The 15,959-nt window shown below is 41.1% G+C and overlaps 1 protein-coding gene across 1 annotated transcript in view; it reads left to right on the forward strand.

Annotated features, from left to right (window-relative positions):
- LOC144218827 (uncharacterized) overlaps positions 1-14,304 on the forward strand; it is a 410,681-nt gene extending 396,377 nt beyond the window's left edge. The window contains exons 3-4 of the mRNA XM_077748804.1: positions 13,439-13,719; positions 14,244-14,304. Of these exons, the coding sequence (XP_077604930.1) occupies positions 13,439-13,719; positions 14,244-14,249 (287 nt within the window). The 3' untranslated portion in view covers positions 14,250-14,304. The remainder of the gene's footprint in view (positions 1-13,438; positions 13,720-14,243) is intronic.
- The last annotated feature ends 1,655 nt before the right edge of the window (positions 14,305-15,959 follow it).

Below are 15,959 nucleotides of genomic sequence, written 5' to 3' on the forward strand. Positions count from 1 at the left end.
AGATATGCATTCAAACAGAATCTTTTGCAAATTTATATAAAAAATTATTTTCCTTTTATAAAAATTTTTATTCTTGAAAAAAATTTTTTTAATGTTTGTTTATTTTTGGGAGAGAGACAGAGCATGAGCAGGGGAGGGGCAGTGAGAAAGGGAAACACAGAATCTGAAGCAAGCTCCAGGTTCTGAGATGTCAGCACAAAGCCTGAAGCAGGACTCGAACCCACAAACCATGAGATCATGACCTGAGCTGAAGTTGGCACTTACCCAACTGAGCCACTCAGGTGCCCCATTTGTTTATTCTGAGAGAGAGAGAGAGAGAGAGAGAGCGTGCACACACAGGGGAGGGGCAGAGAGACAGACACAGACACAGAGAGACAGAGAGAATCCCAAACAGGCTCCACACTGTCAGCACAGAGCCCGATGCTGGGCTTGATCCCACAAACCCTGAGACCATGACCTGAGTAGAAATCAAGAGTCGGACACTCAACTAACGGAGCCACTCAGGCACCCCAATTATTTTTCATTATCATAAAGTTAGAGTCTTTTTACCTTTGAATTCTTAAGGTTCTTCTGAATCACTTTTGGCTGCTAGAAATTATGCAGATCATGTCCTCCCCCTGCCCCCTATACCACTGTCCCCCTATACCACTAAGCAAGTGCACACACTCGAAGTTGGTTAAAACGGGACCAGCCAAGATGGTCCTCCTCTCTAAGAGGCAAGAGCAGAACCAGGAATGGGAAATGAAGCCAAAAGTTCAGGGTCATGGAGGCCCAGGAAGTAAAGGATGAAGGCAGTGCAGGAGAGAACCAGGCAGGAAGACTGAGGCTTTTCAGAGACCGAAACCATAACACTCCAATCTCTTTATTACCAGTTTTTACAACCAGTGTGGGCAAAAGACCCTGTCTTAAGCGCCCGGGCCAGGCAGACAGCTGACTGTGAACCAGGCCCATATTTTTTGTCTGCCAATTCTACCCCCACTTTGGGGTCCAGACTTCCTTCTGGAGAGCTCTCCTAACCTTTAAGAGAAAATTGGACTGCCCATCATACGGGGCATTGTATGGGGTATTTTTCCCCTCAAAAAAATTACCATGAATTTCTTTCTTTGATACATAATTTACAAAAGAGGAGAGGAGAGTGCACCCTGGTTTGCATGATTCTGTTGACTCTGGCAACTGATGAGGCAACGCAACATGAGATGCAGGAAGCCTAGAGGCCAGAGCCCTCTGTGTGCATGTGCTCATGGGTCAAGTGTGCAAAATCACCCTACACAGATATCAGTGGCCATCATTCTTTTACAGCATACACACTTGCCTCCACTTCCCTTGCTCAATACTGGTCCAACAATGTGGATCCAGGATCTACTTCAAGTTCAGCTCTCTGCTTGGCTGGCCCAGGTTTTTTTGTCCATGGTACTTCACCCAGATGGATCATAAAAACTGTAAGAAGGAGTTCTGACCCCTCGCTATCTGAATGAGTATGAGAACTTGGCATTTGCTTGCTTTCTTGTCTTTTCAGCTCACTTGATGAATTTGAATTTTTGTACCTTCAGCTTGACTGCTCTGTTTGAGAAGTGAGTGGAGTTCATGGGACTGTCTTTTCCATTAAATATGGCTTCTTGGAATCAAGGCAGTTCTTCCCAGGGCTTATAGCAGCCAATGGGCTGAGAGTTCACATGTTGGGGTTACAGATCCTTTGGAAATCTGTTGAAAGCTATGAACCCTCCCTCAGAAAAATGCTCATACACATAAAACTTTGCACATAATCCTCAGTACTGGTGGCCCCCTTTGGACTCAGGGTTTTATCTCTAGACTCAGGTTTAAAAAATCTCCAACTTAAATGAGACAAGTAGAAAAACAGCACAAAGCAATGTTATGATCAGGAGATAAAACTGAATGGTATGTATGTATGGTATGTATGTGACTGTGTCTAAGCTGTGAACTGTGAACGTGAGAAGGACTTCCAGGAAAGTAGCAAACACTGCAAATAGGATCTAAAAATAGGATCCAAGAGCTATGTGATCCAGATGGACATGTCCTAGGTCTTTGATTATTAAGGGCTCCAAGAAATGGCTGTCTTGGTACCTGCTTCCTCCCCAAACTAATATTACGCATTAAGTGTCTCAATAGGCATCCAATAAGTACTTATTTTGAGATGAATTGACTTGAATTCTTCATATGGGCACCAGGTCCCTGCTTCCCTACAAAGCCTTACCACCTGTGGGGCCATCATCTGGTTTAGTGAGAAACACAGCAGGAAGCCAGTGAGTCAATGGAGGTAGATGTGGAATTTTGTTTGTGAAATGACTCGCAAGCTTCCAGAATGTGCAGAAGAACATCTGAGTCCTGGGTAGAAGAAACTTAGAAAAACTTGAAACACTTGGGTATAGTTTCGTTTGTAACAGCAAATATAAGTTCAAAGTCCAATTGAACAATGCCTTAGATTTACAACCTAGAATCACAGCAGTCCTAATTTTTCCCTTTAGCAAATAGTCTCAGAGAGCCTGCCATATTCTATATATGGGCTACATCCTGCAGGTCTAGATCTTGGCAAAAGTGAGCACAACAGATCTGAACTGTGTCCTTACAGACTTTAATCTAGAGAATTGCAGAGACTATCACCCTGGTCATTCTGTAGATTAAGAGAGCAAGTCCCTATAAGAGGGGACATGATCTGTCCAGAATCACTAGCGAATTAGGGACTGAATTATGACCAGAGGCCAGGGCTTCTGGCTTTCCAAGAGGACAGTCATGTAAGTAAGAATTTGATGGTGAAATTGAGGGGATTGTAATATTTTCCAATCAAACATTTATTAAACTTCTATATTCTGTACTGGTCCTTGGTTAAGCAGAGATGCTGAAATGTAAAATGAACAGTTTGACCTTCTAAGATACGGTGGCTAAAGTAAACTTGCTTGTAAAAGCCAATGATTGTAATGGGATGAATTTTTATATGGGCAAGCTACAAACAAACAAGAGCTTAGTTTAGGGAATCACAGGCAATTCTTGGAAGGAAAAATAGGAAAAAGGAAAGCAGAAGAGGGAGGAGACAAATGGCAGCAATAAAAATGTCAAGTAGTAATTGAGTCATGTTTTTGTGGTGGGAGTATTTTACTCAGAGGACACTGAGTTCCCCTTTGTAACCTTATAAACCACACTGGCAAAAACACCAGCACCCCTGAGGACCCACACATGCACACAGCCCCATCATCACTGGAAGCACAGAGAAGACAGTATCAAGAAGTTCAGCCAGTTGGGGAGGAAAGAACCCCTGACCATAAATACTTTGGTGAGATAAAATTTCTAACACACACTGCCCGGGGCTTGCAGGTGGGCCTTTGAAATCATTCCTGGGGCTTGGCAACGGTGTGGTGCCTCTCGGCAGCCTTTATTGATGTAACCATTAGAAAGTGACATGATTTGCTTGCTAAGTTTCTGTGTAATTTGCATCTTAATGTCCTATCATTAGGATATAAGTACAGGCAAAGGGAATTGAGTAATTTAGAAATTTCCTCCGGGGATTGGTCCCTCAGCCCTGAATGGGGAAGGCCACAGTCTGGAAGAGCAGGTACCTGAGCAGATGCACACCTGGGGAAGTGTTTTGAGATGAACCCGCTGCAGCATTGAATCTGAAAGTCTGAGGTGCGGGAGCGGGTCGTTAGTGGCATGTGTGACGTCAGAAGTTGGTGCTCACACAGAGCTCAGTGCTCAGTGTCTCCGGGAGGCCCCCGGTGCTTTTGGTTTGGGTTTATTCCTCTCTGTGTTTTGTGCCTGCCACCGTTTGTAGACAGTGCCACAACCATTGCCTCCGGGCATGTGCAGTTCTGCTGTGGAACCATCTATCTTTGTTTTGGCCTTAGGAGTAGAATCCTACAAGGAAAATCTTGGGAGCCAAACAGCTTTGAGTTTATTTAAATCCTTTCGCAGTTGGGTTAACATGTCTGAACCTCAGGGAGCTTTTATCTGGAGGGTGGGTAAATGGTTAATTTGAAAAATTGTTATGCGGCCTAATTGAGAGAATATACTTACAGTGTCTAACAAAGTGCCTGAGTCAGCAAGTGCTTAAAAACAACACTGTCCCCTGCTTTTCTGTGAGTGCCTCGTTTGGTTTCTGACCCTCTCTGACTCCCAGATGAAGCTCTGTGAGCCCCAAGGGCAGGGCTCCTGACTATCCAAAAATGCATTTTCCTCTGGCTCACTCTCGAGAATGCAATTTGATTGCCTCGACTGGCTGCTTCTTGTAAATGGGCAGATGCATTAAATGATCTGTATGAGTCTGTTCAGGAAGGAATTTGACCCAGCCCCCCCTCTTTCCTCTTGCCAGAGCTGAGAGCCCCAGCTGTGTGTACATAACATGAGGGCTGAAAGCACCACTCGAGAGCATCTAGTCCAACCCTCCCAAATTTAAGATGAAGAAATTGAGGGTGAAGGTGAAGGGATGTGCCCAAAGCTGTGTAGCCACTTAGTTGCAGAATAAGGAGAAGAACTGATGTCTCCTGTTTTTATGGAGTTTTCATCATTTTTCTAAGGACTTTTCATGTATTTTATTTGACCCTGTTTACAACCTTAAGAAGAAGACTAGGTATTATCATCCCCATTTTACAGATGCTCAAACTGAGAGTCAAAGAGTCAGCAGTTCAAAGTCTCAAACCCAAGTCTCTGAATTCTGAGTCTAGTTGTCCTTTCCAGGCCCCAACTCAGCTGCCAGTACTCTCCTGATTAGCTCTATTTTTAATTTTTTTAAATGTTTTATTTATTTCTGAGAGAGAGAGAGACAGCGTGAGCAGGGGAGGGTCAGAGAGAAAGGGAGACACAATCTGAAGCAGGCTGCAGGTTCTGAGCTGGCTGTCAGCACAGAGCCTGACACGGGGCTCAAACTCACAAACGGTGAGATCATGACCTGAGCCAAAGTCAGATGCTTAACCAACTGAGCCACCCAGGCACCCCCTGATTAGCTCTAAAGAGTGTTTTCATGGTCCTAAACTGGGACACCTTACACGTCACTGGTCTCCCCTTTGTCAGGGAGGAAAATTCTTGGAGAAATGGACAGAACATCTGAAGAAAACTGACCCCCCACAAAGATTTGTTCATTCATTCATATAGCAGATATTTACTAAGCAGCCAAATATTCAGGGAAATGTGCTAGATGATACAAGAATATGGAGCTGAATCAACCACCTCTGTCCTCCAGGAGCTTACAGTCTAGCAAAGGAGTTTACTGTCTTTGAGCATTTATCTAACCAAGGGCCCTTCTATTTTAAATAATAAAATAAAAACAAATAAAACCTCACTGTTTGAAATGTTTGGGCCCACCTTCTAGACTTAATAACCATAGTCTAATGATCTTAAAAACTGATACCTGAGGGTCCTTGCAAGTCCCAAGGCTGAAATTCTGAATATCATTTACTGCTATATAATAACTAAGATTGCAGATCAAGAAAAGCTGGAGAATTGCATTCAATCTGGACTAAAGCCCCGAAGATTAGTTTCTAAATATATATAGGTTTCACTGTTATTCCTTTATCTGATTTGATTCTGGAAATGGGTAACCCATTTTGAGATTGTAATTAATTGAATTTTGGCTAACAGAGCTTTTATTGCATATCTCTTACAAAGCAAAATGTAGAACCCACATCCATTCATTCAATAATCATGAAGTTCTATTTGCCAAATGCCGTGTAGGGTATGAATCAGGTGTTTAACCTCAGGGGAGTTTAAGCTAATTGATCACAGATGGCAAATACACATGAATGCTCCAATTTCTGTTTCTGGTGCTCATGACAGACAATACCAGCTGATCACAGAACTCCTTTGAGGCATCGAGATCTGGTCTCAGAATCTTTCTCATTGTAAAGCTTCAGGTCACTACTAGTAGCTCAGAGCTGCTCACTGGTGGAAACCTCCTTGCCACCTCAGTGCTAAATGAACACTTTGACTCTGCAGTGCTGGAGAAAACATAGTGGTGTATCCAGTAAGGCCAAAGCAAAGGACCAGACCAAGATAAGTATAAATCCACTTTGATTTACTCTTTTAGCCCTTCCAGAAGTGTATTTAAATTATATGGAAGAGAAGCTTCTTTTGTTAGAATACTTGAAGCTTGGTTTTGATCAGTTCTATCTACAATTCAGTAATAGGGCAAATAAAAAGTTCAAATCTCACTAACAGGTATTAACTATGTAAAAACTATTGGGTGGTCACCTTAAAAAATTAAAAGAAGTATGCATTTAGGGCTGCTTATGGTCTATGAGAATTTTAGTTTTATGAGTCAGTCTCCACACATGCCTGGCCACAACAGCTTTACCTGTAAACATTTTGACTAAAGTGTACCAGCTGATGCGGGTGGCAAACAGGATGGATTCAAGTAAGATTTCATGTTCCCTTTTCATCCAGAAGTTGCATTCTAGAGATCTTTTTTGTTGGGTTTTAACTTTTGTACCTCAAAGAGGGCAGTGTTGCTCATACGCAAGGAAATAATTCAGACCGACCTTGACAATTAAGAATATTTTTCCACTAACTGAGAATTCTACCAGTCAAGACAACAGAGGATGAAAATGAGCTGGCGTTTTGCACAGACCACAGAGGAAGCAAGCCAACTGTGTGGTGCGTGTGTACGACTAACACATCACCACCCGGCCTGCAATAATGAAACCAGTGGCACCAGAACAAGGCAATGAGACCCTCTCCAACCCCGCCTGCCAGATCATCGCTGTGGCATTTTGTTTCCACCTTTAAAAAGCTGAGGGCTGCTCTCGGGAGTAAAATACCTGGAAACCATGTCCTAAGAAGGACTGATAAGGGAAGAGAGAGGCTCCTTATGGTAGCAGATCCAGATTTGGGGGCCTCAGTTTGTACAATTTTGAGAGGAGGAGGTCTTCATTAAGAAAAAGAATACAGGGGTGCCTGAGTGGCTCAGTCATTTAAGCGTTCGACTCTTGGTTTCGGCCCAGGTTGTGATTCCACAGTTTATGGGATTGAGCCCCACATCAGGCTCTGTGCTGACAGCATAGAGCCTGCCTGGGATTCTCTCTCTCTCCCTCTCTCTCTGCTTCTCCCTGTGCATGCTGTCTCTGTCTCTCTCAAAGTAAGTACATAAACTTAAAAAAGAGAATATAAAATTACCAGTACACAATTAGATATGAATTTGAATATTTATTTTGAATGAGGATCACAACAAATTACTGGAGCCTTATAGCTTCAGGTCCCTTTTTCCTGAGGGCTCCAGACAGCTCCCCAGAAATATTTAAGTAGAAGTGCTTTCTGATGGAACCCTGTCCTCCCCTTCCCTCCTAGAACCCTCCGTAACTCTTGGCACTTGGGCATCTTGTGCTGGTGGGGGGCCTGATGCCTCAACTTTGGGAGCTTCACAGTTCGTCCACCTCTGAGTGTATGTGGGGGGTGAGCCAGCGGATTCCTACTTTTCTGGGGCTGGTTTGAATTGGACATGACGCAGTGATTCATTAACACCTAAAAGCCATTCCAGAGACCTAACATCTCTAATCTTTTTTGGATAAACACCTCCTAACTCTACGTGTATGCAGGTTGGGGAGGAAGCCTTTGAAGACTGATAGAGAAGATGCCACTAGCTGTGTCCACCAGTTCAGGGACCATGGAGTTGCTTTTCTCACAGTCCTGGAGACAGAAATTAGGCCCAAGTGAGAAAGTGCAGCAAGGTGAATTTGGGCAGCAGTATAAGAACGCTGACAAAGCAGAACTGTTCATCTATGGAAGTAACTTCCCTGCCATGAGAGGAGGAAAAGCAGAAATGGAATCATTACCTTTCAGAGTCCTGTAGCCTGCCTCCCTTCATAAGGGGTAGAGTTTGGTCTGGAATTTGATCTTCAGAGTCCTTCAAACCCTCAGGTTCCATGTGATTTCATTGTGGTCATCCGTTCTTTTTGCCTGCCCTACTTGCATTTATCCTTTTTCTTGGGACCCCCTTCCCACTGTCAGCCAATGCGATTTGCCACACTATGGGCTCATGCTGTCCTCCTCTCCAGCCCCAGGATAGACGTATGTTCTAATTCCAGCCACTGTAACTAATCCAGGGTGGTACATGACTCGAGTTAGCCTGATGGGAGGAGTCTTGGGACTTTCATGGTTCTGTTAGGAATAGAAGAGCTCTCTTTTTGCTGGAGTTGCTAAGCCAGAAGATGTAGGCCTGGAACTCACAGTGGTCATCTTGCCTTCTTGAGAGAGACACACTGAAAAGGAAGCAGAGCCGAGAGATGGCAAGGTGCACATTTGCTGGCAGTCTTTGGGAACCTACATGAGCCATGCCTGAGGTTAGACTTCTGGACTTTGATTGGTAGATTCCTACTTTTCTCATGCTGGTTTGAATTTGACATGACTCTGTGAGTCATTAAGACCTAAAACCCATTCCACAGACCTCACCTCCCTAACTTTTTTGGATAAACACCTCCTAGCTCTTTTGTTTTTTTCCCCCAAGGAGATTATGGCTGGTCTCATTTATACTACTTTAGGTAGTATAAACACTTTATAGAAGGGTTGTGTTATGTGGTTTGTTAGCATTTTGAATTTTTAGCCCAGTTTTGGCATTACAGTGCTATTATAAATTAGGGTTCTGGTATGCGGCTTTCACTCACATGACATCCATAATAGAGTTTCATAGTTTTGGATGTAGGTAATCACACTTTCCCACCTAGAAGGCTAAGGTGATGTATGTGTTTACCTTCGGGAAGAATGTAGAGAATTCTGCTATGGCAGGCATTTCTGGTCTTTTCATCTTGATCACCAATACAAGATTTATGTCCCCACTCACACAATATGACAAGCTAATAAATTAGACTTGCTGACAACTCTTCAACTAAGGAACTATTTTTCTACAGTTAACAGTCCTTTTTAGATCTTAATAAGCTTACTTAGTGTTAATCATCTTGTCATTGGCAAAACTGTCTCCCAAAGGGTGGGAACTCTAATGAAAATGAGCCACATTAAAAATGCTTGGCTTTGTAGGCACGACTTTTTAGTGAAACACATACATGAAGTCAACATACTGTACAGGCAGTCCTTACTTTTCAGGGTAATGCAGAAGTGTAAAAATAACCGAGAAGGTCACTCTCGATAACTATGAGAAAAATGGCAGTTGCTTTTGTTACCTTTGAGCACTTTTGTCAAAACATTTAAAATCTGTCTTACTGGGGCGCCTGGGTGGCTTAGTTGGTTAAGCGTCCGAATTTCGCTCAGGTCATGATCTCGCGGTTCGTGGGTTCGAGCCCCGCGTCGGGCTCTGTGCTGACTGCCAGCTCGGAGCCTGGAGCCTGTTTCAGTCTGTGACTCCCTCTCTCTCTGACCCTCCCCTGCTCACGCTGTCTCTCTCTCTCTCCTAGAAATAAATAAAAAAATATTTAAAAAATAAATAAATAAAATAAAATCTGTCTTACTGTTGACTGCAAATGTATAAGGAGAATTTAAAAGTAGTAAAACTAATACTTAGTGCATTGTGATTTCAAACATTAGAAACATTGAGCATTAAACTCAATTATTGTTCTTGGTAAGAAACTAGTCAAAAGTAGTTCAAACAGGGTTGCCTGGATGACTCAGTTGGTTAAGTATCTGACTTAGGCTCAGGTCATGACCTCACGGTTCATGGGCTCTGTGCTGACAGCTCAGAGTGTGGAGCCTGTTTTGGGTTCTATGTCTCCCTCTCTCTCTGCCCCTCCTCTGCTCGCAATGTCTCTCTCTCTCTCTCTCTCTCTCTCTTAAAGACAGATAAACATGTAAAAAGGATTTTTTAAAGGAGTTCAAACAGTGCTTGCTTTCTTTTCATCATCTAATTCATGATTTGGAGCAAGCATCTTTTCTGTGCCCTGGTGAATAGTTACACTTCTTTCTAAGTTTGGGTCAGCTTCCAACATTTTATCCTTTGCACTTTTAATGGTGTGAAATATCTCCAAGAGTCCCTTCAATGTGAAATTTTTGCTGGCATCACCTCCTTTGGAACTTCATCCTTTTCATCATAAATAAAATGGGTGGAATGTCTGTCGAAATCCTACCTATAAATCAAGTCTACGATTCTGCCAGCACTGAATAAGCAGACCTACTTGGGCTCCATAGAGAGTCATTTTGAAACCTGAACCCCGGACCCAATTCAGTGTTAGAAATAATAGAATAATAGCGCATTCCTGCATTTTCAATGCCTTATTTAGATCATGCTCTCGTTTTGTTTTATGCTCTCATGTTCCTCGATATTCTCTGAGTTAGGGCGTGGCAGAAACAGTTATCCCAACTTTAGAGAGAAAGCAAATAAGCCCCCAAATAATGAATTGGTGGCAGCAATGAACAGAATGTTTACCAGCCCCAGTTTCTCTTTTTGGGCACAGAGCTAAACTACATTTCCCAGCCCCTTATAAACAGATGGAGCCACATGACTAATTCTCACCAAATGAAAGTGAGAGAAGCAATGTGTCATTTGTAGACTGGGACAGTTAAGAGAAGGTAAGACTTCTCCATGCTTTTCTTCCTCCCTCTTCTGCCAGTGACCTTGGAGACCATTTGTGAGGATGGTAGAACCACAGTGGAAAGACCCTGGGTCCCTGAGTCACCTTTTGGAGGAAATCTATCCAACCTACTTTGAACTGTGGCTTAAGTGACAAGTCCTTGTTTGTATGTTAAGCCACTGAGATGCTCTACTTTTTGTTATAACAGTCTACCCTGACTAATACAGAAGTGGTTAAGTGAGGTGCTCAAAGTCACATAGCTTGTGATTAACAAAGGCAGGTCATGAAAGCAAGCCATTCAGATCATGTATGTCTAAAGGCTGGACTATGCTGGTGCTTTAAGGAGTTGACAGACCTTGTGAAGAGGTGATTCTAAGTTAGAGAGCAAAATAAATACAGGCCCTCCTTTTCTAAACCCACCCGTCTAGGGCTCCTCATTGTGACCATTCTTGGTGGGTGGTGAATGCATCCTTTGTATTTAGTCCACATCAAATACATCAAGAGATGACTACAACTATGTTGTAAATGCAAAGATACTTAAGGTCTGTTGGATTTTTTTCTGTCCATCGGAAGAAAGATCTTAAAAACAAACAAACAGAAAATGCAATACAAAGCCCAACATAACTTTGTTATTATAGCCAGCCTGGCACAGTCCTCTAGATCACATCTCAGGACTACTTTTAGAAAGCACTTCTATGTGGATCTTGTTCTGTTTCATAGAGATGAAGTGTGGGCTCTCCATCCTTTAGTGCAATAAAGGAAGGAAAAGAAAAATGCCATTTTCAGAAAGGAAATACCATCTTCAGAAAGATGAGACTACTCCTCATCGTTTTTATTTTTCAAAATCAGCTCTTAGTTTATATTGGACGTTATAAAACTATGGAAATGAGAGAACTGATTCAACCAGGATATTAATTCCTCACGGAAAAAAATAGAAATTTGGAGAAGCTACATTACTTAGCATGACACAGATAGCATTAAATGATAGGTTCAGTGCAGTCGGAGGTAGCTTTGGAACAATATCTATCAAGGACTATGGCAGGTTGCATGAGGGGAAAGTTGGTCTTTAAGAAGGTCATATTTATTGCCTGGCACTTGGCTTGTTCACCATCAGCGTGATCAAGCGTAAGACAGGGCACACTCAGTATCAAGTGGTTCATCCTCTCAAGGACCTCTCCTTAATTATCTGAAGTGCTGACAGGTCAATGAAAATTGTTTGGAAAGTCTAGAGATGTTTTCCCAAATGTTGCAGAGCTCTTTCCCCGCCCTCCCTTGCTAGCTCTCCTTTTTTCATAGTTTCTGCCCTAGAGACCAATATGATGGTCACCGACAATTTTAAACAGTTGTCCAAAGCACTTTCAGAAGCATTCATAACTAAGTTTGCTAAGTAAACAATCAACTTTTAATCACTGTCTCTTCAACCACTTCCCCCCACTGTTTAAAAATTTTGTGCTATATTCGTATAGGAGGATTAGGAGGAACTTGACGGAGGAACAAGGGGCAGAAGAATGGCGGAAATGGTGGGGAAAGGGAGAGAGGCAAACCATGAGAGACTCTTGAATGCTGACAAAAACTGAGGACTGATGGATGTTGGGGGGGAGGGGGGGATGGGCATGGAGGAGGGCACTTTGGGGATGAGCACTGAGTGTTATGTGGAAACTAATTTGACAATAAACTATTTGTAAAAATAAATAAATAAATAAAACATTAAAAAAAAATTTTGTGCTATATTTTGAATACTTATATATGTATATTTGTATCAAATGTGTAAGTTATAAAGAACAACCATGGAGTAAACACCCATTTGTAAACATTATCAGTGTCCCCAAAAGTCCCGTAGGCCTGTTCCTACTGCTATCCACCTTCCTCCCGACAGAAGAAACCTTTATCCTAAATTCTTTCTGATTATCCCCTGTGTATGTACCCCCAAATTCCTATGTATGTATCCCTAAGTCATATAATTATATAGTTTGCCTTTGCACACTCTTGTATTTGGTATTTTGTAATTATATTGTATATATTCTTTTGCTTCCACTCCATTATTTTATGTACCTCAAATTCAACCTGTGGGTGCATGTAGCTACTAGATTGGTTTGCATTGTATGAATTTTCCATAATTAATTTATCCCATTCTACTGTTGGTGTGTATTTGGGCAGTTTCTTTTCTTTTTTTAAAGCACTACGGCTATAAATTCTGCTAAATGTGTCTCATACACAGGCAAAGGATGCCCTGGAGCAGTAGATCTCAAACTTCACTGTGCATTTGCATTGCCTAGAGCACTCCTAAAACCCCCAGACCTTATCCCCAAGCATTCTGATCAAGAATCTTGGGGCGCCTGGGTGGCTCAGTCGGTTAAGTTTCTGACTCTTGATTTTGACTCAGATCATGATCTCATGGTTTGTGAGATGGAGCCCCATATCTGGCTCTCTGCTGACAGCATAGAGCCTGCTTGGGATTCTCATTTCTACTTTCTCTGCCTCTCCCTCCACCCCACCCCCCCGCCCCCAGAGTAACCATTAAAAGAAAAAACAGAAACTTTGTGAGGTGGAGTCCAGGCATCTGCATCTTTACAAACTCCCCATTGATTCTAAGACACATGATCTCCTGACTTTCCCTTTGAGAACCAGTGCTTGATGTACAAACCTAGGATTACAATGCCACATCATAGAGTATGCATATGTGTAACAACTTTGAAATTTAAAACTGGCTTCCATCAGTGGTTATGCCTGTTAAACTCTGTAAGAATTTCCATTGTTTCACTTCCTTGCCAGTATCTCAACATTTTTCATGTTTGCTAATCCTGTGGATATAAAGTGGATTTCATTGTGGTTTTCATTTATATCTCTGATTATTCATGACATCATGCATCTATTCATATTGTTGTTTCGTTTGCCATTCTTGTGTCTGTTTTTCTCAGGTACTTTTAAAAATGTTTTCCTAATTTTTTTTTTTATCATCTTAGTCTTGTCTTACTGATTTCTAGGACAGATATCTGGTGTTTGTCAGAGATGTGATAGAAGAGATGAGGTCCCCACCACTGGGGACCCATCGCTGGCTTTGAAGATAAAGGAACCCCACGAGCCGAAGAATGAGCCTTTAGAACCTGAGCACAACTCTAGCCCCACAGCCAGCAAGGAAATGGGGACCTCAGTCCTGGAAATGCATGGAACTAAATTCTGCCAACAGCCTGCAGGAGCCAGCGATTACATTCTCCTCCAGAGCCTTCAGGAAGGAAAGCTGTCCTGCCACCTTGGTATTAGCCTGGTAAGACCCATGTGGACTTCTATAAAATTGTGAGATAATAAATTGTGGTATTGTAAGCTGTTAAGTTTGTGTTAATTTGTTATGGCAGCAGTAGAAAACAAATAGAAAAAGAATGTGAGCTTTCCAGTCAGGTACAGTGCTTCGGATTTATCCACTAGGTGAAGTTTCTTAATTAGGCTTAGATTTACTGCACACTTACTGATTATCTGTCTTACAAATAGTAGAGAAAGATACAGGTGGGTTTTTTTCATCTTCTCTTTGTAGCTCTGTCAGTGTTTGCTTTAAAGATTTTAAAACTATGTTACTATATGTTAGTTATTGTTATAGTCATATAAATTGTTATAGTTATTTATAATTGTTATGTTTTTAATCCTCTGAAAATCTTTGTCGTTTAAGTGGATAGTCTTATAAATTTATCGAGATTAGTGAGATGTTTGGGTTTGTTTATGCTCCCTAATTTTGTATTTTTCATTTGTCCTTCCTATTGTGTTTATCTTTTTTCTCTTTTCTTGCCTTTCTTTTAGGTTTGATTATGTTTATCTTTCCCATATTCTATTTTTACTCTCTCCAAAGTTGGAAATTTTATGCTCTATTGCTGTACCTTCACTGATTTCCTTAAACATATAAGTAGTTAAGGTTTTTAAATACAAAGTTAATATTTTACCCTTCTCAAAACAATAAAGGGAGCTTAGAACATTTGTTTGTTTGTTTGTTTGTTTGTTTATGAAAGCATGCATGCACAAGATGGGGCAGAGAGAGAGGGAGACAGAGAACCCAAAGCAGGCTCTGCACTGATAGCAGAGAGCTCGACATGGGGCTTGAATTCACAAACCATGAGATCTTGACCTGAGCCAAATTGGCTGCTTAACCAACTGAGCCCTTCAGGAGCCCTGGAGCTTAGAACATTTTAAAGTGATCATTCCTATCCTATTTGCTGTTTTCTTCTTATATGTTATATCTCATTTTTTATCAGTCCCACAAATTGGATAATTATTGTTTTATAAAGTAAATTTTCATTTACTTTTACCTATATATTTGTCAATTTCTGTGCTTACATTTTCTCTTTGGATATCAAATTTTCATTTGTGATTATTTTCCCTCTGCCTGAAGAATATTATTTAGAATTTCCTTTCATGCTGTTACTTTGATGGAAAACTCTGGTTTTGCTCATCTGAGAGTATCTTTGCTCCTGGAAGATAATTTTATCAAGTACAGAATTCTATTTTGACAATTATCTTTTTTCTCTCAGAACAATAGGTCATTTCCTTGCCTCCTGGATTGTGTTGTGGCTGTTGAAAAATCAGCTGTCAGCCCAAGCGACATTCCTGTGTAGGTGAACTCTCTTTTTTCCGTAGCTGGTTTTAATATCATCTCCTTTTCCTTGTTGTTTTGAGATTTTATTTTATTGTCCATAGGTGGATTTCTCCTTACTTATCCTGCTTTAGACGTTTGGGGTCTTGGAATTGAAGATTGGAGTCTTTTGTTAGTTCTGGAAATTTTTCATCCATTATCTTTTGAATCTCTCTTACGTTTTCTTTCACCTCTTTCTTTAACCCTGATGATGCATATATATTCCATATAACTTACCTTCTCTGTAATATTTTCATGTTGTCTCAATTGTTTTTGATTCACATGGCATTGTGAATCATTTCTTACCTCTGTCATTTTGCTAGTTTTCTCTTTAGCTGTATCTGTTCTGTCCACTGTGTATTTTTATTCTAGTTATTCAGTATTTTATTTCTAGATATTCCCTTTGGTTCTTTTTTCATATCTCCTATATCATTTTTAAGGTTCAATGTCCCTTATTCATATTAAATATATTTAAATATAATTATTTTTATTTTGCATCTGAAATTCCAGTATTCTCCTGATTGACATTTCTGTTAGCTGTCATCTGTGATATCTTGCTTTTTTATTGATGATGGTGATATCATTATTTTACTGTGAACTGAGACTTCATGGATGTTTTTAAAGCCTTAGTTCCAAGTATGTACCTCTATAGAGGGTTTAACATTTGCTTCATCCAGGTTCCTTATACCATGTTAAACTAAATTTTTGGCCTGGCGTTTATCAGAATGTTCTCAAAGTGTGATTTGGGTGACAAATCCATGTGTGGGCTTCTTTGTGGTTATAAAAAGTTTTGTTCCCCCTCTTCCCATTGCCAAGGTCAGGAAAGGCAGTTTTCTTTGTAATCCCCCTCTGTAGGTTCACTGTTCTAGTTCACTGTTTCTCTTATGCTA

The sequence above is a fragment of the Crocuta crocuta genome, unplaced genomic scaffold, assembly GCF_008692635.1.
Source record: "Crocuta crocuta isolate KB4526 unplaced genomic scaffold, BGI_CrCroc_1.0 scaffold130, whole genome shotgun sequence".
Taxonomy (NCBI): domain Eukaryota; kingdom Metazoa; phylum Chordata; class Mammalia; order Carnivora; family Hyaenidae; genus Crocuta; species Crocuta crocuta.